Here is a 26,080-nt window from a genome sequence, read left to right as displayed (position 1 = left end):
CATCATGAAGTGTTTAGAGAGAATAGTCAAGGATCATATCACCTCCACCCTACCGGTCACCCTAGACGCACTTCAATTTTCTTAACCCCCCAATAGGTCCACAGACGATGCAATCGCGATCACACTGCACACTGCCCTATCCCATCTGGACAAGAGGAATACCTATGTAAGAATGCTGTTCATTGACTACACCTCCAAACTCATCATCAAGCTGGAGGGCCTAGGTCTCGACCCTGCCATGTACAACTGGGTCCTGGACTTCCTGACAGGCCACCCCCAGGTGAAGGTAGGAAACATCTCCACTCCGCTGATCCTCAACACTGGGGCCCCACAAAGGTGCGTTCTCAGCCCCCTCCTGTATTCCCTGTTCACCCATGACTGCGTGGCCATGCACACCAACTCAATCATCAAATTTGCAGATGACACAACAGTGGTAGGCTTGATTACAAACAACGACGAGACAGTCTACAGGGAGGAGGAGGCGGTGAGGGCCCTCAGAGTGTGGTGTCAGGAAAATAACCTCTCACTCAATGTCAGCAAAACAAAAGAGATGATCGTGGACTTCAGGAAACAGCAGAGGGTGCCCCCCCCCCCCTATCCACATCGACAGGGCAGCAGTGGAGAAGGTGGAAAGTTAAGTTCTTCTGTGTTCATATCACCAACAAACTGAAATGGTCCACCCACACAGACCGTGTGGTGAAGAAGGCGCAACAGAGCCTCTTCAACCTCAGGAGGCTGAAGAAATTTGGTTTGTCACCCAAAACCCTCACTAACTTTTACAGGTGCACAATTGAGAGCATCCTGTCGGGCTGTATCACAGCCTGGAACGGCAACTGCACCGCCCACAACCAAAAGGCTCTCCAGAGGGAAGTGCGGTCTGCACAATGCATCACCGGGGGCAAACTACCTGCCCTCCAGGACACCTACAGCACCCGATGTCACAGGAAGGCTAAAAAAATCATCAATGACAATAACCACCCGAGCCACTGCCTATTCACCCCGCTTCAATCCAGAAGGCGAGGTCAGTACAGGTGCATCAAAGCTGGGACAGAGAGATTGAAGCTGTTTTTCAATCTCAAGGTCATCAGATTGTTAAACAGCCACCACTAGCACAGAGAGGTGGCTGCCTACCTACAAACTTCATATCACTGGCCACTATAATAAATGGTCACTTTAATAATGTTTACATATCTTGCATTACTCATCTCATATGTGTATACGTATACTGTATCCTTCACTATCTATTGCATCTTAGCCACTCTGTCACTGCTCATCCATATATTTATACTTATATATTCTTATCCTATTCCTTTACTAGATTGTGTGTATTAGGTTTTGTTGTGGAATTTGTTAGATATTAGGTTTTGTTGTGGAATTGTTAGATATTACCTGTTAGATACTGCTGCTCTGTCGGATCTAGAAGCATAAGCATTTCGCTACACTCGCAATAACATCTGCTAACCATGTGCATGTGACCAATAAAATTTGATTTGGGCTGTAACACAACCGGCTGTGATCGGGAGTCCTATAGGGCGGCGCATAATTGGCCCAGCGTTGTCCGGGTTAGGGGATGTTTTGGCCGGGGTAGGTCATCATTGTAAATAAGAATTTGTTCTTAACTGACTTGCCTAGTTAAATAAAGGTTAAATAATAAATATATATTCATTCCACACCATGAGGTTGGAATAATAATGTTAAAAGGATGATTATGCATTTAGTGTAAGAGCCTTTTGAAAAAGACTGTTTTTCAGCCTGTTTTGGTGGAATTAAGTTTTGGCCTGCCTGGTGATATCACCAGGCGGTAAATGGGTTAATAGACCAATACGAAAGTGTTCCATACCCCTCTGCCAATAACAGCTCGTTTTCAGTTTCCCCCTCCCCGCTCAGACAGTCCTAGCAAACTTCTTGCAATTTTTTGTTTGTTTTAAATTACACTGGTAAAAAAAAATATCTAAAAAAATAATCACAGCAAGGTACTTAATTGTTACCCAGAAATGATTTGATATTGAGATAAATAGAGCAGCATTGGACCTTTAAGGACTTCTAAAAGTGAACATTAATCCATCTATGGGCATTTCTTTAAGTTCCTGAATGTGACCTGTACAATTCCAAAGCCGGGTCAGCCTTGAAGAAACTGGGCCTGATTTGAAGGGCTCCACTTGTGCTCAGAATAGCTTAAAGAGTGTGTTTGTGTCTTTGATAAACACTTGGTTTTCTTCCTTTTCCATCAGTGGAATTTCAGCAGGATAAGAGGGGCAATAACAAACACAGGGCAAATAGGAGTGTCAAAGCATAATGAGTCTATTTAAGAAGGGCTATAATATGATGACTGTTAGCTTGGGAGAAAGAGGCCTTGGTCAGGGGACAGCCCAGAAATAGAGCAAATATTGACATCTGTATCCTTCCGAATTAACATTCTGTAGTAGTTTTTTGGGGGTAGGTTTGTGTAATCCTCCTCCTCACGCCAACATGGTTCAAACGTCAGCCAAAGGTTCTACCCAGGGTTGGTTTAGTCTGCCGGTCGTTGAACACCCCCCAATGATTCAACAACATGCACGCCTTAAAAGTCAACATGGTGGCGGGTGATATTTGAGGCCCACTGGCTACTATAGGCTGGATTCCAATCCAATTTTCCACTCTCACTTCCTCTCTCCCTTTGATGAATGTAAGCTTTATCAGGCACTGGGAGTATGCTTTTGAATTGGAATCAAGCCATTGTGCTGGTTTATACTGTGGCCTATGAGCAACACTGAAATAAGACAGATCTTCAGAGAGAGGAGAATCTGTATGCTGTGATTGTGATTGACAGTGAATGGCCCGCTCAACAATGCTGGGTTATAGTGTGATCTAAGCAACATTGGAATAGACAGAGCTTGAGAGAGATAAGAGGAGAATCAGGATGTATTTCTCTGGCTTTGATTGACAGCAGAACAATGCTGGGGGTTAATCAGATCTCAGCAGGGGTGTCTGCTGTCACTGGGGTCAAGGGCAGGAGGCGGAGTGCACCAAACGGGGGCAATTGATTGGGAGAGAGGTGTCGGTGTTGAAGGAGAGAGAGGTCACAGACAGAGAGCCCTGTAATGAATACGGAGCTACAATGCCAGTGGCCATGTGAAGATTCTCCCCCCTCCACCCACACACAAACTTATTCTGAGAGCTCTTGATTGGAGTATTCTACAGTATAGTAGTCCAATTAGAAAACAAAGCTTGGTTACCACCTCCTTGAGGAGGCTACTCTCAACATCCTTTCAATTAATAGAATATTGATAGTTTTAGTTTGACTACAGAAGCTTTCTGTTTGAACAAACACCCTTTACAATATGCTTTCTGTCAGGTGACAATCGTCAAGCTAATACCTCGTCCTACAAAGTCCCCTAAGTGTGTATGTGTGTGGATGCGTGTCTCTCTGTGTGTGTCCATGTGTCTGTGTGTGCGCAAGAGCAACTAGTTCCGCCATTGTCCCATTGATGACTGACACACCATCTCTTCCCCCGACACAGGCAGCTCTTTGTTGTTCCCAAGGGCCAAACGAGTTCAAAAGGGGGGAGGGGGGGTGTCGGGAACTGAGGGACGGAGGGAGGAAAGCAATCTGCTGAAGGGGATGCAAGTGACAGGGGCCTTGCATGGGGTTGGCGAGGAACGGATAGAGGGGTCTTTCTGGCTGACAGGATGCAGGCTTTTTCGAGGGGAGGGGGGAGCGGGATGGGGGAATTAGCGAGGGAGGAAGAGAGGGAGTGGATTGTGTGTATATTATTATATGAAAGTTGTCGAAGGCCACTTTCACATCAGTTTTGATCTTTTATCCTAACTGCAGGTCATTGAAACAGTGGATAGGGTGTGAGAAGTAGCGTCAGAGCGTAGCTGGGCGTTTATGCTCAAGCCGGTCTCTGTGTCCATATATATGTGCACTGCAAGAGTGTGTGTGCATGGAAGTGTGTGTCACTCACAAACTGGAGGAAGACTTGTCCGAGGGCATGCCCTGGCTGTGGCTCCGGGTGCAGGCTGGCCTCCACTGCAGACAGCACCTCTCTGTGAACGTCCAGGATTGACTCAATGTTGGAGAACAGGATCTGTGGTAGCAGAGAGAGGGTGCGTCTGAAATGGCATCCTATTCCCTATATAGTGCACTTATTTGGACGAAGGCCCATAGGGCCTCACCACATTTTGTAAAAAATATTTTATGCGTAGTAATTTTTGTCAAAGCATCATTAGGATAGTTTTTAATAGGCGGCCATATTTACCTTGACATGCTCGGGCGACAGACACTGTTGCTCTTCGGCAGTTTGTCGGATTCTGTGCAAAAAGGCCTGCATGAGGAAAAAAAGAAAAGCGAAAGATAGTGGTTAGGTTCATACTGCATGTATCATACACTAGGTGATATATGTACAGCAATATATGATATGGGGGATCGCAGTCGTCAGTTTACTTTAGATTTAAGGGTTAGGTTGGGGGTGAACTTCATCCGGTGAGCTTCGTAAATATTATGGTCTCACCTGTGTTTAGCTTAAGCTCTGCCTCAAATACCTTACATGCATACAGAATCCCCATGGTACGTGTAACTAATGTATACTGTAAGCCCTTGCTATAGAAGACACTTAAACCAATGTACCTGGGAAATCGTCAGAGACACCTCTATAAATACCTCAATTATTGAGCATCACACTTTTTTCCATTTCCTCGATGTAGCTGTGTGGTGATAAGCCCACGTCAGACTGATCAGCTGCTCAGTGGCTCGCAACAGTGTGTTTGTGAGCACTGCGTCTCCCTGCAGAAAGCTGACCTGTCACTCAAATCCTGACGAGAGAAAACTAAAAAAAGGGAGGGGGTACTAGAATGCCCCCTCTGTCTCTTTCTTCCCACCTCAGTTCCTCTCAGGTTGATTGTCTGTCTTTGAATGTCTCTCACAACTTCTACGAAGCATACGCTTGCCAAATAGGAGCAGTGTGTGTAAAAGAAAATGTATGTGGAACTTGATCATGACGCCTAATAGACAGTCCACAAGGAAGCAGATTGCTCATCCGGCATTTGCAAAGTGGACCCCAACCTCTTGTGGGGTTTGGAGGCACTGCTTTACACCTCCTCATCCCTATCCACAATGACAGAGCAGGCAGATGCACACACACAATAAAATATGTAGCAATAAAATATGTAGCAATAAAATAATCCCCTTACTGCAAATCCCACCCATCTGGCGCTCCAGGCAGACTAGAACAAATGCTCCAAGTCTTGGAAAGATTTCAAATAGGGCTTGAACCCAGGTCTGGTGCTGTTCTGCTTTGGGATGGTTCAGGACGGGTGAATTGTGCTCCAGGCATAATATACTCATTAATCCTCCCATATGGTGACTTGTACCATGTCCATGTTGAAGGAGTCCATTCATGTGGAAGATTGCCCCCTGGCATCTTAGAAGGAGGGGGGGGGGCAAGAAACAAGGACTTCCACACTACATGGTGAGGAGGACAGGGGGATGGGCATGGAGGAGTGGTGGGAGGGGGGGTTAGGGTTGGTATAGAATGGGAGAGGAGGGGAAAACGAGAGTATCTCGAGTCACAACTTATTTGTGACTTCGTAGTTCGTACATCTGCACCATGGACGGTCTTGCTCTTAAAATGTCTAAATGTGCCACAAAGATGTGGAGGAAGGGGGTTTGTATAAGTGTGCGAGGCCGCAAGCAACAAAGAGGTCCTTTCGGTGTCTGTGTTACATCCAGACACCAGTGATTCTCACCTGGGCTGTATTGGCTATCGGCAGTGTTCCGTCACCAAACGACTGCACTTGTTTATTTTAAGACAAGAGGGGGCAGCTTTGTCCATCTCAAATCACCATGCGCCGCTACCAGCATCACAGAATGGGGGTGCAGATCAGGTAACACATTGGCCGGTCAGATTTCAAAGAATTCTGACCGGGGGGGGCATGGCTGAATATTGAGGGGTCAGTATCCTTAAATTTAAACAAAAATTATAATAAATTTAAAAACAGGTGGCTGGCAAGGAAAAAAGCAGACAAAACAATAAACAATGTGTAGAGAGTAGACATCACAGATTCATGCTGACAGGAATCTTCCATTGGACATGCTTCTAAGATGACTATTCACTTGTTATTTCCAAATCAATTAAGGTGGTAGATTACATCTGACACTGTTGTTTTTCATATGTCCAGGGCTCAGGTTGCCCTTTATGCAGGTTTTTGACGTCAGTGAGCAGTCATCGGGGCTTTGGTTTTCCGCTTCGGTAAGATCAACCTTTCTCTTGTTGTAAATAGGCAAATCAAGGTAAGGGAGGACACTACCATGGTTACTGTTGTCGTTTCTCGCTAGGGGAACGTGACAGAGAGGTGGAAGGCAAGCTGCCAGAGGACTCGACTGACCCCACAGTTAGAGCTGCTGTGATTGGGTGAAACCGGCATTCTAGGAGTCAAAGGGCACAACTTGACCCCCATAGGCTGTGACGTTTGGTGAAAACTCAGGGACGAGAAAGAAAAAAGCATCATGTGCATTTCTGTTGGGCACTCCCCACTGTGGTTGGGGTATGCTCTATAAATTAATTATAAAAGTAAAATACGCAAGGTATGCATGCCAACAAAAAAAAGCTAAGCGAGTCATAAATAGCAAGCAAGGTTGGGGTCAATTCAGTTATTTTTTGTCAATTGAATTGAAATACATTTTAATTCATGAATTGTCATAGAAAACATTTTATTTGAATTGACCCCAACCCTGATGGCAAGACACCTGACACTGCATATGTAATCCACTGTGCGCTTACTGATAGCTAAAAATAGCATGCAGACTACATTTAGGTAAATCGTCAATACATAATAATGTGCTAATAACAGCACGTCAAATGATACACCGACCAGGGCCACAAATTTCATTTTGGAGATCCTCAGATTCATCTTGGTGATTAATCGTCTGCTACTGTACGGTGCAAGGTCAGGCACAGCTGGTGAATGGAGCAGAGGAGCAATATTACAAATCCAGGGTCTGTAGCCAGAGGGGCTATGGGCTGGAAGGGTGAATTTGTTCATATGGCACTCCCAAAGGAGATCAGTTCATTCTTAAACTCGGCTTGCCAGACAAATGACCGCCAGACGGTCCAGTATTAGACACTCCAGAAATGTTTTTACTTTTCCGGTTGAAAAGCCAAATCTCAAAGTATTTAAGTAGCATACAAATACTATTCAATCACAGCTAAACCACTGAATGCCTGACTCAATATCTCAACTTGTAGTTTAGCTTTGGTCTTGAGATCTAAATACACTATCCAGTTTGCTAGCAATAGGTTATACAGTAGGGATGAGAGGATCACTTGTGGTAATTGCTGAGTCTTCAACCTTGTGTGCACTGTCTCAGTCAGGGCTTGGTTTCCAGTGTGCGATCTGGACAGAGGCATACTTGATTGATTGTTGGAGCTCCAAAGAGACTTGCGCACTCTGTCACTGTTGTGTTTTTGGTGGCTTGCTGCCAGTGCCAACACACTCAGCGTGCATGTGCACGCACACACACACACACACACACACACACCTCTGCACAACTGTTCAGTCATACACCATAAGCCACAAACAACTTTGAATGCTAAATAAACCAAACCATTAAATTCTTCTACCAAAGGGGTACAATAACACTAATGAATGATTCATCACCCAGGCCCCAATCGTCAATTCCCCGTACGAAACCCCTTCTCTTCCAGGCAGCCATACCTCTAATTGTTGTGCCCCTCATGAGCCACTGAGAGCTTTGTCAAGATTGCCTTGGAGATGTGCTTTTATTGCTCTCTCTGGTCTGAATACATTCTGCCCCCCCTCTCCTAAGAGCCCACCTGCTTTCAACTCATTACTGAGCCCGACTCTGGAGTCTGTGGAAGAGGAAACGATTAAATCCCACCCGTAATAACCAGGTATTAGAAAAATGCCACCCAATATTAAACCTATCTTGGCTGGGTCTGGTTATTTCCATGCTTTAGCGAGAGAGTCGGGGGAACGCTAGGTATACGAAGCACAGTACAGCCTCAGTGACAACATATTAATAATTAGTTCATACAGAATGTTCACTTGCAACATAGTAATTGTGTGGACTGGATGATATGAAGGTAAAACAAAACAAAAAAAGAATGTTTTATCACTTTGTATGTAAACTGTTAGGTCTTTTGTATGCAATGTCTTTTTCATTCGGTGTCAGAACCCAGTAAGACTAGCTGTCGCCATTGGCGTCGGCTTATGGGGATCCTTATTACATTAAATCAACTTTGATGCACAAGCTGGTGCTGCAGACCTAGCTTCAATATGTTATTTCAATGGTCAGAAGACTACGTGCAAGGGAACTGCTCACTTCCCCAAAACAATGAGGATCAACAGCGCCACAACAACCATTTTGTGACACCTTCAAGAGGCACTAAATCTGTGTATAATTCTGAGTGAGCCCCCTTTAATAAGCCCACGCCGATGCATTTCCTCACACGAGCGCGCTTAGCTTTTCATTTGCATGTTAGCTTTTCATTGCCATTTTCACAAACGGCACTCCTGTTACCCCTCATTAACAAACACTACTACAAGTCAATTAGTTTAGACAACATTTGACAAAAGTCCCACTTAGGTCTAGTACACAGAAGCCCAGTTACAAAGGATTTGCTGCTGTTTATTTTCTTTCTTTGTTGGTGCCTCTGTGGTGTGCAAACAGGAAATGAAAACTTCTTTTGTCTAAATCTATTAAAAAAAGTGTTTCTTTTTTTCAAGTTAGATATGCGGTGGCTGGACTCAGAGGGGAAGGGGAAATAAACAAACAATGCACACAGAATGAGTGAAGATCTGCTGGCTGGCTCGCAACACAAAAGCTGCAAGGAGGCTGTCCTGCGACAGGAAGTGAAGCTCTGTGAAGAGGGGAAGTGTGCGAGTGACATGTCGGTTCGAACATTTCCAATCAGGACATGCACGAACAGAACTGCTGGTTTTGTGCATACAACACACTGCAAGAAGTTAAGACAGAGCTGCAGAGTGTATAGTAGTGGGCTACCGCTAAATTAATAAGTTCTTGTTGGAGAATTGAAAGTTGGGAAATTATCATAGCATTAAGACTAACTTTGCAGTACTGTGACATTTAAACATATTAGGCCCAAAAGTCTTAGGCCCACAGATGTGATTAATGCAGTTGACTTGTGAACACAGGCTACATCAAATGCTTGATTGGTTAGGAACCGCAACAAAACCTTGGACGTCACCGTAAGAGACATACGGCTGCACTACTACTACTCATAAAATGGGTTTGTTAGGGTTTTATTTATTTCTACTTCCATACTCTTTTTTATGTCATAGATGAAGAGGAAGCGCAATGAGAGCTAGTAGCCAACGCCCAACCATCACCACAGACAGATAGATAGCCTTTCTCTGCCACAAGCTGCCGGAGGCATGCTTAGCCAAACGTGGTCCAGTCTTGTATGACCAACAGCCAAAGGGTCAGATGTCGGTTGGTGACCGGGTTCGCCATTTGTTGTGAATTACCGAAGCAAGGAGGGGCCAGACCGAGAGGTGTGAACGAGCAGACGGACCATATGCTGGCGTCGGGCTCTCCATTCGCTCAACTGGAAAGTGACTGGAGAGTGAAAAGGCCTGCTGCCTCCAACGTCTGCCCTCTGATTGAAGAGCCTGGGTCGGGTTCACTGGGTATGCCACAGAAAACATATTTGAAATGGAGCAATGAACAGTGACCTTACTTATTGGAAGGTAGTTGGCGACCTCCTCCATTTCAAAACGCTCTCGCCCGTTTCATGCCTACGGAACACAACACTGATTCTAAAACACACCATTTTCTGACCCTAAGCCAGTCTGACGACAAGTGGCCCCTCTGAGCTAAGCTCGCCAATCTAAACATGACTGTGTTCAAAATTCTAAAATCACATTAAAATACTGACGTAGAAAGAAGGCCGCTTTCAATCAGCTCATATTTGAGACAATTCTGTTGAGAGTGGTAATGGTAACACCAGACTACATTCATTAAAGCTCGACTTCCCCTGGTCGTGTGGACCAAATCAACCCCATAGTCCCTGTGACGCAGTTGTGTCCATAAGGACATGGGGAGGAAGTGCTACAGCTATATCTCCTCTTTACATTGTGAAATAACAAGCAACATCTATCTGATGGGGAAATCTAAATTGGCACATTCAGTAAGAAACAAAAAAGTGGTGTATTCAGCTGGGGATTAACTGATAGAGAAGTGGATCATTTTGCTATGTCATAACAGCCGGCAGGAGCGTTCCAAGTTGCGAAAGTGGGGTAAAAATCAGAGATCCTCACACAAAGTCAGTCAGCTGTAGTGGCGATGCTGGAAGTGCCATCACGCTGTTAGCACGTGGGGTCTGTTCAGGAGGTTACAGCACGTTCAGCTAGAAATGTTTTGAGTAGAACATGTGATTGTGTGTCAGGGACTGGCGTCATCTCTACTCATTACATTTCTATCTGCAATGTTCCGAATGTTTCCCCTCACTGAATACACACGTGGATTTACGAGAGGAAAGGGATCCCTTTAATGGGGTTATAGACGCTCTGAAAAGGTTATCCAGATTAATTTAACAGGATTAATCAGGAGATTCACGGCACCTTGACTAGGAATGTTCTACTTCACAACCTTATGAATGACACAGGGGGTTGAAGAGGGGGCCCTTCTCGGCTGATTTGTTAAATGTCTCAAAGGATGTTCTGTTCCGTTTGGGCAGTTAACTGGCGTTGAACTAAACATCGCCACTTTGTCCGTGCATCGACATTTTTTTGCACAACTCATGGAGTGTGCTCACTGCTAAGTCACATTGACATAGTGACACTCTCCAAACATCAACAATAACAACCAAACGTCTGACTGGGGTTGTCAAAAGTCCTACTGTTGAGTTACCGTCATTCATCTTCCCACATTCCCTCTCCACATCAGTGATGGGTGTGTTTAAACAAGGAGCCAAAAAGGGTAAGCCTTTTTCAGTCCTTCATTCAAACACAGACAGGAGAGCTTTTTTGTGGATCCCATGCCGCTAATCTGGCAGAGGGGTAGGCAGAAAAAAAAAGAACGTGATGCTAAAAGTAGCACGGGGGTTTCTTTAAAAAAAATATGTGTGTGCATTTGAATAAAATTCTAAGCCCTCTCTCTGCACCTCATGTGATTGCTGTTGCTGACAGTCAGATGTTTTGCAGCTCAGGGCCAAGGGGGAAGGAAGAGGGAGAAGAGGGGGAGGGGCAAGAAAAAGCAGAAGTCACAAAAGGGGCCGCTCGTCCATTGTGAAGAGGAGAGCAGAAGACGTGATGGAGGAGGAGGGCAGAAGACGTGATGGAGGAGGAGGGCAGAAGGTTGGCCAGGGAAAGGGCGGCAGGTACATGTTGCCACTAAACTGCTGCATGGTCTCACGCATGCCTTTATTAAGCAAATGAAAAAAAGAGGTCAGTCAATTGAGGAGCAAAGATCCCTATTTCACCTTCTCTGGTAGGAACCCTTTCATGGGTCAATGAACAACTGTGGGTGTGAACAGGAAACACATGGAGAGGAAAAATAAAAACGCAAATCGGCACCGGTGAATCTTTCAAAATGTAACAGGATTGGAAGTCTTCCACTTGTAGGCAGTCTACTGGGCAAGAGAAAATGATATGGGAAATACTCATAAGAAACAGGTACTACATATACTTCTAAATACATGCTGCCAACCCCATTTCATGATTCGCAATGGGGCAGAACTCTCTCACGGTAGTCTAGCAGGTCTTACATAACCAAGCATTGGGGTGGGAGTCAGGGGAGAGACTGGTACAAAGCTGGAGTATTTTCCTGTTTGCTCACCAGCGATGGCATTCAGCATTCAGCAGCTATGGTCGTCGATGAGCACCAGGCCAGCTCAGTCACAAGAGAACCCAGTGTATCAATAACATAGCCAAGCACTAAATACACTTGTCAGGTTCTCTACCCAACCCCCCTTTTCAATTCGCTCCAGTTCCCACACCAGTAAAAACGAAGCCCCTGAGTGAATTGCAGATCCAAGCTTTGTCCAAGTAGCCTAACATCGCAGTTCACCGCCCACAACCCCCCCAAAAGAAAACAAGCTAAAAACAGTAGTGTCCACCAAAAAAGGGGCTCTTGGTTTTTTGCTGGGAAGGGAGGGAGAGATTTGGCAGTGAGGGTGGACAGGGTAGTCTTGGAGAGGAGGCCGAGAGGCCCTTTTGGGTCGACATGGCATGAAATTGAAGAAATAAATGAAGAAATCCCCTCTTTGTGGCCGGGCCACAGCAGAGCGAGAGAAAGGGCCCCATCGTGTCACCACCATGAAGGGAACCCCAACAAACCCCCTTTTCTCTCAAGACGTAAATTATCTGACCCCCCCCCTCTAAAATCTTACCCTCTCCCCCACCATCCAACTCTCTCCCAAAAGCGACCCTCTTGGCCAAGTTCATCGCCAACACAAAGTCCCCTTTGAGTCTTCTCCTTTTTCTCCCCGTCTCACTTCCGCTTTAAAAGGCTTTAGAGGTCATGACTCTGAGTGGCTCACACGGGCGGAAGCTGGCTCGCTACGGGGGACGAGTCGGTCTCCTCCATTCGATTAAAGTGGTGCTGTAGACAGGAAGACTAGAGCAGAATCTTCCTCTCAAAGACAAGAGAGACCCTGTGCGGTCTTCTCTGAAGGTCTGAGGAGATTGGTTCCATTTGAACGACTGACAATGACTTCAGAAACATTTGCTCGTTCGTCACACACAAGAAGTCTATCCATACATGACACTTTGTCTGGGGGTTGTTGGAAATCCCGCAAGAAGCTGTGCTTTCTAACATAGCTGAAAAACCAACGTAAAACGTTGTACTAATTGGTTCTTGAATGTCTAGAAGGAATGGGATCACAATAATAATAATAACAATAATAATTCTAACCAAAACAAATGAGTTCCTGCAGCTGTGCTGCTAGGACCCATAATTAAACACGACTCCGTGAGAATGGAGGCTTCTATCATGACAGGGTACAGTGTACAATGCATCTCATATTGCTACTTGCCTGTAAGTGAGAAGCCTGAACATTCAAATACCTCTGGGTTGCAGAAATGATGGAATACAGCTCGTCCTCTGAACCAGGGCCTTTTTATTGGCCCAGTGGAAAAGAAGCGTGTCCAATTGGAGGGGAGGGTCTTTTTAACCATCTCATTTGGGGGTAAGTGTTCCCGACTTAACAGTCGCTGAACGTGTAATGAATCGGTTATAAATATCCTTTTATGAGCTCTTGGCTCTTTCAAGTCGATCCGCCGTTGCTGCCACATAATTATGGACAGTCCCCTCCCACACACACACACACACACACACACACACACATACATACACTTCTAAACAATAATTACAGACTTCCAAAGCCAACTCAATAATGTGCGTTTGCGTGAGAAGTACATAGTAGTGGGGACGTGTGGCACTGGAGATAACATCTAGGGACAGAGTGGAGAGGCCGTCTGGATGTGTGTCCACTGTGAAAGGGATCAGTGGGACAGGGTGAGCTGTCAGAGATCTGGAAGGTTCCACTATGATACAGGCCTAAATCTGACAGTGATGTAAGGGTAAATCCATTTGAATTCAATCACTTTTTGACAGTATCCCTTTTAATTTAAACAAAACTTTCCATACTGGAGACTTACATTTCCCTCACTAACTTTAAACATCAGCTATCTGAGCAGCTAACCGATCGCTGCAGCTGTACATAGTCCATCTGTAAATAGCCCACCCAATCTACTTACCTCATCCCCATATTGTTTTGATTTACTTTGCTGCTCTTTTGCACACAGTATCACTACTTACACACCATCATCTGCTCATCATCATCTGCTCATCTATCACTCAAGTGTTAATATGCTAAATTGTAATTACTTTGCTACTATGGCCTATTTATTGCCTTACCTCCTCATGCCATTTGCACACACTGTATATAGACATTCTTCTTTTTCCTATTGTGTTATTGACTGTACGCTTGTTAATTCCATGTGTAACTCTGTGGTGTTGTTTCTGTCGCATTGCTTTGCTTTATCTTGGCCAGGTCGCGGTTGTAAATGAGAACTTGTTCTCAACTAGCCTACCTGGTTAAATAAAGTTGAAATATAACTTTTTTTTAAAAATACATTGGACATGAATGCCAAAACATTTAAAATTCACCCGATTTGCATATCATGAGACATCCATGTCTTCCTCACTGGACAACAGAAACAGTTCAGCTTTGATATCATTTAAAAACCTACAGGGGGGTTGTCAAAACATTGATATTATTCAATCCTCTAAAAACTCAGTTTAGACCCACTGTACATCATCTGAGGTGTTTATGCTGTGCCCGCCATCGGCCGAGACAGAACACACTCTTGTACACAGGGTGGGTGTTATTTCAAATCATAGAAATAGGACCCCATCCCTTCAGACAACTGCAATTTAGCTGGTACACCACTGAAAATGTCAATTTAAATTGAATTACTACCCAAAGACGGCCAACAGTCCACCCACTGTTGAATGTCAACTTAAAATGGCCATATCTATTATCTATATTTCAATAGGTTTCCTATAACAGTGTCATTTAAAACAGACATTCCCATTCAAGTCAACATTCTCTGATGTGTGGACCTCCAACCATCTTTGTGGTACCATTTAAAAAAGTTGAGATTTAAAATCTATTCCCATTTTAGTAGATGTATCAGTAGTGCTGAGAAATTAGTGCTTTTTGAGGACGCTTCGGTTCGATTATTAAAAAAATACTAAATGAATTTGATTCTGGTTTAGATTATTTGGGTTGAATGCTGTAAAAGTCCCATGATGGTAGTCCCTTTACTGCTCATCACTCATTTATTTCACATTACTTTTATAAAATTGTTCAGTTGTGTATATTACATTTGTTTTATTTGATGACTTTATTTAAATTCCAGGTCATCATCTCTATAGAGCTGCTGCCCTATGCTGTCTGACAAAAATCACTATTTTAGTGGTTCTTTAAAGTAAATAAGGCATACTTTTATGACTGCTGAATACCAATTATCAGTTAATTACCACAGGCGTAAAAGAAAAACAGACCGGACAAGTAGATGCGCAATGGGTTATGGTCATTGTAGTCAATTACCATGTTTTATGCATGGTAACTCCCTACTAGATAGCACAGTTTAGACTGGATCTGATTTAGCCCTAGAAAAACTGTGCAATGATCTAAGAAAATAACTAATGTTAATGTGTCTGAACCGATGGCCGGCACAACAAAACCTTGATGTAAAATAGGGTCTAAGCTACAAAACATGCAAACATGAAGAAGCATTTTAGATCATTGACATGAAATAAATAAATATGTTTTTAAAATGATAATCTCAACCATTTATCTTTTCCAGCGATGAAGACATGTCTCATGGTATGATGGGGTATGCCAAATTGGTCAACTTTGAATGTCTTTGTCTCTTGAATGTTTTGAAACTCATGTCCAAAAAGTCACCTTCTGATCACTTATACAATGAGCAAATACATATGGAAGGTTTCATTCAAGTCAAAATGGGTACTGTCAGAAAGAGATTGAATTCAAATGGATTGGGTAACTTGTGCATCTCCACTCCATACTGCAGCCCCTTTTATTGCTGTTCGCTAGATAAGATTACCTTCTAACATTTGATTAATGTAGAGGAATCGGGAGTTATTGACAGCATTGGAAGTATAGCTTCAGTATGTAGTGAAATGGTTAACCATACGAACACTGAGTGGTACAACATGAGGTGTGTGCATGTGTATCAATCAGTTCGACATAAGCAGCGTCAGAGACCCGCTGAGGAGATGGCTCGTGGGGGAAAGTGCATTAGCACCCTGGCATACGATCACGGTCAGAATGGGATCAAAGCAGACACCCACTGGTCCTGAATCAGACAAGAGGAGCGGAACCAGGCAGAGACAGTACCGTAGCCAATAAACAGTCCCGATTCAGCTGAACGGTGTTCTCTCTGTGAAGCATTGTTCCCAGCCAGTTGGTCACCATAACTGATGAGAACAGTCAAATGGCATACTTTTTTTTCTCACCTCTATTTAACCAGGTAGGCTAGTTGAGAACAAGTTCTCATTTACAACTACGACCTGGCCAAGATAAAGCAAAGCAGTTAGACACATATAATAACACAGAGTTACACATGGAGTAAACAAAAATACAGTAGAAAAAAAGTCTATATACAGTTTGTGCAAATGAGGTAAGATAAGGGAGGTAAGGCAATAAATAGGCCATAGTGGCGAGGTAATTACGATATAGCAATTAAAACACTGGAGTGATAGATGTGCAGAAGATAAATGTGCAAGTAGAGATACTGGGGTGCAAAGGAGCTAAATAAATAAATACAGTATGGGGATGTGGTAGTTGGATAGGCTATTTACAGATGGCTATGTACAGGTGAATCTGTGAGCTGCTCTGACAGCTGGTGCTTGAAGTTAGTGAGGGAGATATGAGTCTCCAGCTTCAGTGATTTTTGCAGTTCGTTCCAATCATTGGCAGCAGGGAACTGGAAGGAAAAGCGGCCAAAGGAGGAATTGGCTTTGGGGGTGACTAGTGAAATATATCTGCTGGAGCGCGTGCTGCGGGTGGGTGCTGCTATGGTGACCAGTGAACTGAGATAAGGCGGGACTTTACCTAGCAAAGACTTGATGACCAGGAGCCAAATGGTTTGGCGACGAGTATGAAGCGAGGGCCAGCCAACGAGAGAGTACAGGGCACAGTGGTGGGTAGTATATGGGGCTTTGGTGACAAAACAGATGGCACTGTGATAGACTGCATCCAATTTATTGAGTAGAGTGTTGGAGGCTATTTTATAGATGACATTACCGAAGTCGAGGATCAGTAGGATGGTCAGTTTTACAAGGTTATGTTTGGCAGCATGAGTGAAGGATGCTTTGTTGCGAAATAGGGAGCCGATTCTAGATGTAATTTTGGATTGGAGATGCTTAATGTGGGTCTGGAAGGAGAGTTTACAGTCTAACCAGACACCTAGGGTATTTGTAGTTGTCCACATATTCTAAGTCAGAACCCCTCCACCATGACGCATCTTCTGATCAGATGGTACCATGCCATCTTTAACTGAACCCAATGAGACTAGTTTTACAACACTAGAAAAATACAGGTAAGTCAAAATAAAGGAAACACTAACAGTGTCTTAATAGGGCGTTGGGCCGCCACGTCGCCAAAACAGCTTCAGTGTGCCTTCGCATAGATTCAACAAGTGTCTGGAATGCTATTGGAGGGATGCGACACCATTCTTATACCAGAAACTCCATAATTCGGTGTTTTGTTGATGGTGTAATACGCAGTCTCAGGCACCGCTTCAGAATCTCTCATAACTGTTCAATTGGGTTGAGATCTGGTGACAGACGGCCATATCGTGAAACATCAGCAAGTTGAGCAGTCTTAGTCACTGAAGCTACTGCCAAACGTACCCCAACAATCACCCTCTTTCAAAGTCACAGATCTCTTCTTCTAGCCATTGTGGTCAAAGAAAATTGCCAACTAGGCCTGCCCAGCATTTTTATACACACCTGTGTGGAAGCACCTGCTTTCAATATACTTTGTATCCCTCATTTACTCAGGTGTTTCCTTTATTTTGGAAGTTACCTGTACATGACTGTACAGACATTGGGGTAAATTCTAAGTTCCAAGTCAAATGTTCACTTATCAATGCATGGCAAAGCGAACATTCAACGTAAGTGCATGATTCGTCCCTGAAATAGGATCCCCTCAAAACACTCAAAAAGCGTTCACCCACTCTTCCAACCCATCTCATATTTAAGGACACATGTAGACACGGAGCACAGTCAATTAGAGGTCTTAAGATAAACCACAAGGAGTCACACACCCCATCCATCACTACTGTCACAAATCAACCTTCTCCTATTAGTCTTCAACTAGGCCGGGGTGCAGAAAGTTCAACTTCGGAACTCCAATTCAACGTTCATCAAAACCCTTTGGCGCTGTTCATGCTTGGAGAGTGTGTCAGAATGGAAGGTCTACTACGGTCATAGCGTTTGGTTGTGGTCAATGTTTCTCAATAGAATGGTGACCTTCGCCCCCGTCAATCCCCCACACATCTGGTTCTGTTTGACAATCCTGACAAACGTTTCGCTGCCCAGCAGCCTCTGTCCACAAACTGTTCCAGGCAATTCCCAAAGGGTGCTGATGGGAATTCCTGGATAGTTCTCTCTGTGTGACTGGCTGACATGCCATTGGGTTCAATTCCAAACTTTTACAGGCATCCTTCCATTCTACCTTTTCACTTGGGAGGGGAAAAGAAAATGCCCTGTTCAATTAATGGGTATTGGCTTGCTCTGGGAAAGTACTTGTCTCGCTTTTGTTCAGGTCAAGATGTCAAGCGGGCATTGTTGGTCTCCCATTGCTGCCTTTTACAAGGGAGGCCATGTAACTAATTCATCATATATCACCCATTTCGAAAACACTTTGTGTGACCATTAACATTCCTTGTCGTGACTTTTTTACATTGAAGGCTTGTGTCACCGAAGTGTCCTCATTCAAACTGAACAACACATCTGGATAGACTTCACTTTGTCCACGTACTTCAGTGTGCTAGAAAACAAACACACAGGCCAATTGAGAACGTCACTGACTCCTGACAGGGAGAGAACAGTCTTTCAACAGACAGTGCTGCTATGCCTATGGTATTGTATTCACCGCGACTATGCAGAGAGATCCACGTTTATCTGATCTCATGAACCACCATTTACCCCTTGAATTCCTAAAGCAAATGCTTCTGCATTAAATTAATCACTACGGCCTCACAGAAAATGATTTAACACCACAAAGAATTTAAAAACTAGAAGGAAGAAAGATACACACACACACACACACACACACACACACACACACACACATATATACACACATACAGTTGAATACAGAAGTTTACATACACTTAGGTTGGAGTCATTAAAACTTGTTTTTCAACCACTCCACAAATTTCTTGTGAACAAACTATAGCTTTGGCAAGTTGGTTAGTACATCTACTTTGTGCATGACACAAGTCATTTTTCCAACAATTGTTTACATGTGCAGTTGCAAACCATAGTCTGGTTATTTTATGGTGGTTTTGGAGCAGTGGCTTCTTCCTTGCTGAGCTGCCTTTCAGGTTATGTCGATACAGGACTTGTTTTACTGTGGATATAGATACTTTTGTACCGGTTCCCTCCAGCATCTTTACAAGGTCCTTTGCTGTTGTTCTGGGATTGATTTGCACTTTTCGCACCAAAGAACGTTCATCTCTAGGAGACAGAACGCGTCTCCTTCCTGAGCGGTATGTCTGCGTGTTCCCATGGTGTTTATAATTGCGTAATATTGTTTGTATAGATGAACGTGGTACCTTCAGGCATTTGTAAATTGCTCCCAAGGATGAACAAGACTTGTGGAGGTCTACAATTTTTTTTCTGGTGTCTTGGCTGATTACTTTTAATTTTCCCATGATGTCAAACAAAGAGTCACGGAGTTTGAAGGTAGGCCTTGAAATACATCCACAGGTACACCTCCAATTGACTCAAATTATGTCAATTAGACTATCAGAAGCTTCTAAAGCCATGACATCATTTTCTGGAATTCTCCAAGCTGTTTAAATGCAGTCAACTTAGTGTACGTAAACTTCTGACCCACTGTAATTGTGGTACAGTGTAATAATCTGTCTGTAAACAATTGTTGGAAAAATGACTTGTCATGCACAAAGTAGATGTCCTAACAGACTTGCCAAAACTATAGTTTGTTAACAAGAAATGTGTGGATTGGTTGAAAAACGAGTTTTAATGACTCCAACCTAAGTCTATGTAAACCTCCCACTTCAACTGTAGATGTATGTGGCAGTCCAAGTAGGATTAAAATGGGGTGATCAGTCCAATATAGACAGTTCAATGCCAAACACGTAGCTCGATATGTGCTTCCCACCTATGCTAATCTGCTCAGAAATATCTGTAACATTTTGAAAACATAGCCACAGGGTATGTGACATTATGCCACTGCGCTACTCCAGAGGTTTAGACACGTTAACTAGATTCCTCAAATTCCTGATGCAGTCTTATGCCTCGGAAAGAAATGGCTTACGAGCACACATGACTAGAAATGAAACCAAGATTAGTTGGGCCTGACACTGTCCTCTTTTTGTGTCACGGTGTGGCTGTAATCTGTTGGCTTGGCAACATAACGGCTGCAATAAGGTACTAATTGTCTTGAGGGAGACCGAGCGCTGTGACTTCTTAAGGAGCACGACATCAAATGCATACCTCCCATTGGAGGGTTAAGCCTTGGCCCTGGGTTTGGACAGAACTTTAGGGCTTGTGTAACGGAATTGTCACAGTGTTGGAAGACAGGGTGGGATACAAAGAGAGGGCCCAATGGGGGGCAATTTACGTGAGCTTTGGGGAGGAGTAGAGGTCTCCTGGATATGCTGAGACTTAAGATTTTATTCAATCTCAACCTTGAGCCAGTTTCAAGGGTAAGACAAGAGGCAGTACTCCTCTTGCGCTGCCTGAAATGTGTATTTGGACTATTTTAGATCAATAAAACAATGTTTTCCACGTAGAATCTAAAGAAACAACTGGATATGTAAGCACATTTTCTTAGTGTAGAAGGACTGCTGTTCATCAGACTCTACAAGATATTGGCTGCCTGGCTACCCATCCACATCGCTCTGGCCAACTGACGTTTCTTCTCCACGATGAGTCTGGATTGGCCTCCCTCCCCAATGATTCCTAGAACGCGAACACATTCCGACCACTCTGATTGGTCCCAGAAACCGATGGGTTGGGCCAGAGCCGGCCTACATGATGACGCTATCAACTTTGATATTCTGATTGATTAGAGACGATCCAATCACTGATACATTTGTTTTGTACAACTCCTCTCATTTTCAAGTAACACAAACGACTTCAAAGATGGAAGTTTCAGACTGGTTGTATGAAACGATCAATAGAGCAGCGGAAAATAATTCAGGGTGAGTAGACAGGTAAAGATATTGGGCCTTTGGCTCCTTATTGGTCACTCATCAAGATGAGGCACATGATGAGCTTTCGTGTCAGGCCTTTGAAGTCTTATTAAGAAGCGTATTTAAAAGGGCCAGAAACAAACTACTTGGCAGGAGTTGGGACCCAGCAGCAACCCCCCAGCGCTTCTATTCCAGACCCTTCCATAAAGACACGACGGGGCGTTTTCCCTTTTGCAGAGTAGAGTCTGGTTTGTTAGTTAGAGCCCTGGAGTTGGGGTTACAGAGTTGAAGCCACCGGCGCAGCGGGCGGGAGTTATAAACGGACCTATTTATAGTAGTAGACACCAGGGCAGAGAAACCCGATGCTGGTGTATCCTAGTGTGGAGAGATGGCGGGATGATGGAGAGAGCAGCTTAGAGAGGAAGCTCAAGGCTGACTTCCTGTGTGTCTTCCAAGGTAATGAGCACAGCCTTGTGGGTCATCCTGTTTGTTCAACCAGGCTTGTCATTGGCCCCACCACAGCTGGCTTGGCCACAGGAGTCAACACCAGCTTGGCAGCAAGGGGAAATAAAGAGGATTTGAAGGTTTCACCTTTAAGGAGGAAACCACAGACATATCATCGGTCATATACTCACTGGCATGGGAAGGAACACTCAAGCACACACACAAATCAGATGAACCCCCTTACAAGTAAGTTATCTAGTGTGTGTGTGTGTGTGTGTGTGGCCAGGGGCAGGTTACAAAGGGGCTGCATCTCCAGATGTTTCCTATTATAGGTTATGGAGTATCAAATGTTTCAAAGTCATCCCTGAACCACTTCCATCTTTTCCACATGCGCACATGACAGACAGTGTTTATGACAGAGGTTATCACCCAGCTAATCAGAACATTACGATAATACAGAGTTAAGGCCATGTAGATGTCCAGGGTTGAGTTAAGTTGGAGACCGTAGCAAATTGCTTTGAAACGGAAAACCATATAAGTGTTCTAATTGGACAAGTCCTAGATGGTAAATATTCGTTAAACTTTGTTTAAAAACGTTCTCTCCCTACTGAACACGACCCAGGTCGGGTGGAGGTTTGTGGGAGAAGCGTGTCGAGGTTTGGGTGGACATTATTGCCAATTTGTTTTTTGCAAGGCTCCAATGTTGTGACGAGTGGTCAGGATGCAAAAAGACATCTCATTTAAAAAAAAACACCAATCGTTGTAAAAGTTGCATCTCCTTTTTTCTAAAGTTTGCTTAAATGTTGTGGAAATCCCACACCACATCCACACAGGATGATGTCACTAACCATATTCATGCCATATCCTACATTTTGTAGGATAATGTCGGGAAAATCCGAGCTGATGTGAGCAGAAAAAACTAGCGCCGCACTCCAATTCTTCAGAGAGCTGATCAACGCATATAAAGCACCGTACCATTTAACAAACATGAGTAGATACCAGTTACCACCAAAGACTGAAATTAAATTAAAGTGAGCTGTCCAAATGCAAAGCTTCGGTTCTACTAGTCCCCCCCCAAAATTGGACCGGAGATCTGGAATGACATTGTGGCGCAAAACGAATCCTGTTATCCCCACCCCCACCCAGCCAATTTGATATGCTCGCTGGCTTCGGTAATTGCCAAGAGATAAGGGACGCGGGTTAGAGATGACAAAAGCTCGATAAACATCTCTGAGTGTCATCCCGCTCGTACGTGTATCGATTGTGTGTTTGATGCAGACTAGTTACAACACAAAAGGTGGGGGAAATAGAATCGATGGCGAGAGCAATGGGGGGGTATTCTTTCATCAACCGCTGCGCCTCCATTTCACCCCATAACCAGCGTAGATTATGAACAAACAACCAACCAACCGACCAAGCGTCTCTCAAAGAGGAAAAGCTGTGAGGCTTAGTGGTCAGTACAGTATCAGATTACACTCTCAATCTCCCCCAAGGTGATCACTGACTCCCCATCTATCGGCTCAGGTGTCTTCAATGGGGGGGATAGAGAGAGACTGGGGCTATCTTTACTAAAAACATATGGCTTCAGTCCTGGCCCATTTAACCCCCAGCCAGACAGTCCTTATCAACACCAGATTGGCTGTTTGACGACAAAAGCTTGGATTCCCGGCAGGGAGGGGAGAAGGGAGTAGCATAGCATTATCGGATTAGCCAGGATTGGAGCGAAACTGATTTTATGGATGTGTTGGAGACTTTCCACTGAGCCATTGATGCCACGCCATGGCCGTCACTAGATCAATGGACTTTGGGTAGCATGCGAAGCACACAGGATCATACACAGACACACATATATAGCCACATGCACTGCCACATGCACTCACACAAAACCGGGTGCCATGAAAATGAGTTTTACAACAGTTGTAAATAGTATTATCAGCCTTATCATTACAACAGCAGGCAGTTGATTCTGCAATTGTCCAACTCCGTTGTTGAGGCATAAACGTAAGTCTCTAGAATCTAACCCCTGGAGTGACGTGAACGGGTTAGTGAAGTGGACAGCAGTGTGCTGCTGTTGGGGCTATCCACCCCCTGGCCCCATCTTCACCTGAGCAAGCATGGGTTAAATTAAGAGATGTTACATGATGTAATGGGAGGCAAGAGGCTGGGGTGAGGGGAAGTAGGGGGGATGAGATTCAGACATTGCCTGTATGTTTTAGAAATACATAGACGTTGGGAGTCATGGTGTGTGTTTAGTCCCCGGTTGCTTTACACCAGTTAACGAGGTTTGTTGACCGTTATGCAACGCTGCTCCACATAAAGTGAATAATAAATTGGGGATTAAACGTGAAGAGTATTGGGGATTAAACGTGAAGAGTATTGGGGATTAAACGTGAAGAGTATTGGGGATTAAACGTGAAGAGTATTGGGGATTAAACGTGAAGAGTATTGGGGATTAAACGTGAAGAGTATTGGGGATTAAACGTGAAGAGTATTGGGGATTAAACGTGAAGAGTATTGCCCATGAGGAGTTATAGTCATACAGGTCTAAAAATGAACAGTTGATTAGTTTAATGCTTGTTCATTACTTACTCTACTTTCATACACTATTCCCATAGAACAACCCCACCTTCATGTTCATGCATAGTCCCCTTTCATGTTCAGGCTCTCCATGGGAAGTGTCTAAGAGGACAACATATTGAGTTCAGCCCAGCACAGAATGCCCATCAATTGACTGACAGCCCTCTTTTTTTCAAATGTGTAAAATCCATTGGGCACATGTCATCATTCTTTCCAGCCCTTGGATGCTTATCAATCCCATGTGGTCATTTGTATCTTACAACGGTCTAAGGTCACATGATGGATCATATAGCAGGGTCTCCAAAACTTGGTCCTGGGTCCCCCACACCAGCCCTGGGTGCACATTTTATGTTTTCCCCTTACACTACATATCTCATTTAAATAACCAACTCATCATCATCATCAAGTTTGGATTATTTGAATCAGTTGTGTAGTGCTATGACAAAAACCAAAACGTGCACCCAAGAGGGGGGGCGGGCAGGACCGAGTTTGGGAAACCCTGTCATATAGCAGTTTGCAATAGCCATAGTTCAAGGTTAGGCTGTCATCATCCATCAACGAGGCCACCTGCACTGTGCATAGAGACGACGGCCCGGATAATGGGAGGAGACAACACAGGAGACTGGAAACAAAGAGATGACAAGGAGAGGTGACAAATTGAATTGCCACCTGCAGCTGGTCTAGACTCGAGCTTCGGGCACAGCGGTGTGTTCTCGGGTGACGCGTGAAAAATTAGCCCATTCATTATTCAGATGTGATTATAGAAAACGTGATACCTAACACTTAGTATGAAGTGATACACTGGCTCGCAATTATCAATGAATAAATGCACAACATTACTGTCGCGAATCAGCGGGAAACCAGGCTACATCATTTGAATTGCGCTTCTATTAAATTCACGGTTTCTACTGGGATTTTATCAGAATTTACAAGATGAACAGACTGATGAATGAAGGCGGAAGACGTCCCAAAATCAACGGTGTTGTACTAGCCCAAGCCTGTGAAGTGCCCGTTCCCCCAACTGAAACACTATAAAATGCAGCTAATCATTATTATGGACACCACTCTACAGGCTGCCATCAACAGAAGGGTGAACTGTCGCTACACATTAAGACCAAAAATTGGAACGTGATAAAAATGCATTCAGCCAGCCTAGCACAGCCAGCAGCAGCTGTAGAAAGCTGGCCATGACTTCACTTTCTGCAAGGGTGTTTGTTGCCAGCAATTTGTGATACAATGATACAACTGCTTGCCAACAGCTGAACAATATAAATATCCTGTCTGGCAAGTAGCCATGGGTTCAATTGAGGCAAAGAAAGAGCGATCAAAAACTTACCGATTGAAGGAAAAGCAATACCCGAACGTAATCCCTCTCGGTGTTCAAAATTTCATTTAAAACACAGAGCCTCAAGCGTTGCTGGCGGTCCGAATCTTTGGTGCCGTGAACACCGCCGTTATCATGTTGCCCGTCTTCTTCCATAATTTATATTTATCCAAAGAGTAGGAAAATAACACGTTCAATTATTATTTATACTTGGTTCACTGCGAAAGTATTCCGAGTTAGTTGCAGTTTAAGTCCATTTTCAACACCGTATCTTCAAACCCCAATGCAATGATGCGCAATGCGTATAAACTTCAACAAAAGTAACAAAACAAAAACATGCGCCTTTATTCTTATTTTTTTCTCTCTAGAAAAGACAGAGACACTGCAATAAACGACGAATGACTGCTGATCGATTTGCGAGATCCGATTCTGCGACAAGAAAATAACTTCAGCTGAGAATGTACAGCTCACAATAAAGGCTGAGGATTGCTAAATCACATGTTCTCGAGATGGTTAGTTGTGTGTCAACATAAGTTTCGAGGAGACGACAGCACATGATGCAGGCAGCAGTAATTTCACAGACTCTCAGAAGGCAGTCTGAAAAGCGCTTGTTGTCCTCTTGGCTTCTGTGGGGAATGAGAGCAATGCAACAACGTGCCAGTGGTCGCTTTCAGAAGTGCAGCAGTGTAGGGACCGTCTTTACGTTAACATTGCGAATTTAATTAAGTTCAATATCAAATAATTCATTCTGCATCTCTTAATTAAATACATATGCCCAGTCATTCTTTC

The 26,080-nt window shown here is 44.0% G+C and overlaps 1 protein-coding gene across 1 annotated transcript in view; it reads right to left on the bottom strand.

The window, feature by feature from the left end:
• LOC112215929 (phosphatidylinositol 3,4,5-trisphosphate-dependent Rac exchanger 1 protein) overlaps positions 1-25,931 on the bottom strand; it is a 106,063-nt gene extending 80,132 nt beyond the window's left edge. The window contains exons 1-3 of the mRNA XM_042299365.1: positions 25,304-25,931; positions 4,242-4,307; positions 3,948-4,070 (exon numbers count right to left, since the gene is read on the bottom strand). Of these exons, the coding sequence (XP_042155299.1) occupies positions 3,948-4,070; positions 4,242-4,307; positions 25,304-25,447 (333 nt within the window). The 5' untranslated portion in view covers positions 25,448-25,931. The remainder of the gene's footprint in view (positions 1-3,947; positions 4,071-4,241; positions 4,308-25,303) is intronic.
• Positions 25,932-26,080: the final 149 nt, after the last annotated feature.

The sequence above is a fragment of the Oncorhynchus tshawytscha genome, linkage group LG16 (assembly GCF_018296145.1).
Source record: "Oncorhynchus tshawytscha isolate Ot180627B linkage group LG16, Otsh_v2.0, whole genome shotgun sequence".
Taxonomy (NCBI): domain Eukaryota; kingdom Metazoa; phylum Chordata; class Actinopteri; order Salmoniformes; family Salmonidae; genus Oncorhynchus; species Oncorhynchus tshawytscha.
The sequence above is the reverse complement of the archived record's forward strand: the minus strand, read 5'-3'. Positions and strand labels throughout refer to the sequence as shown.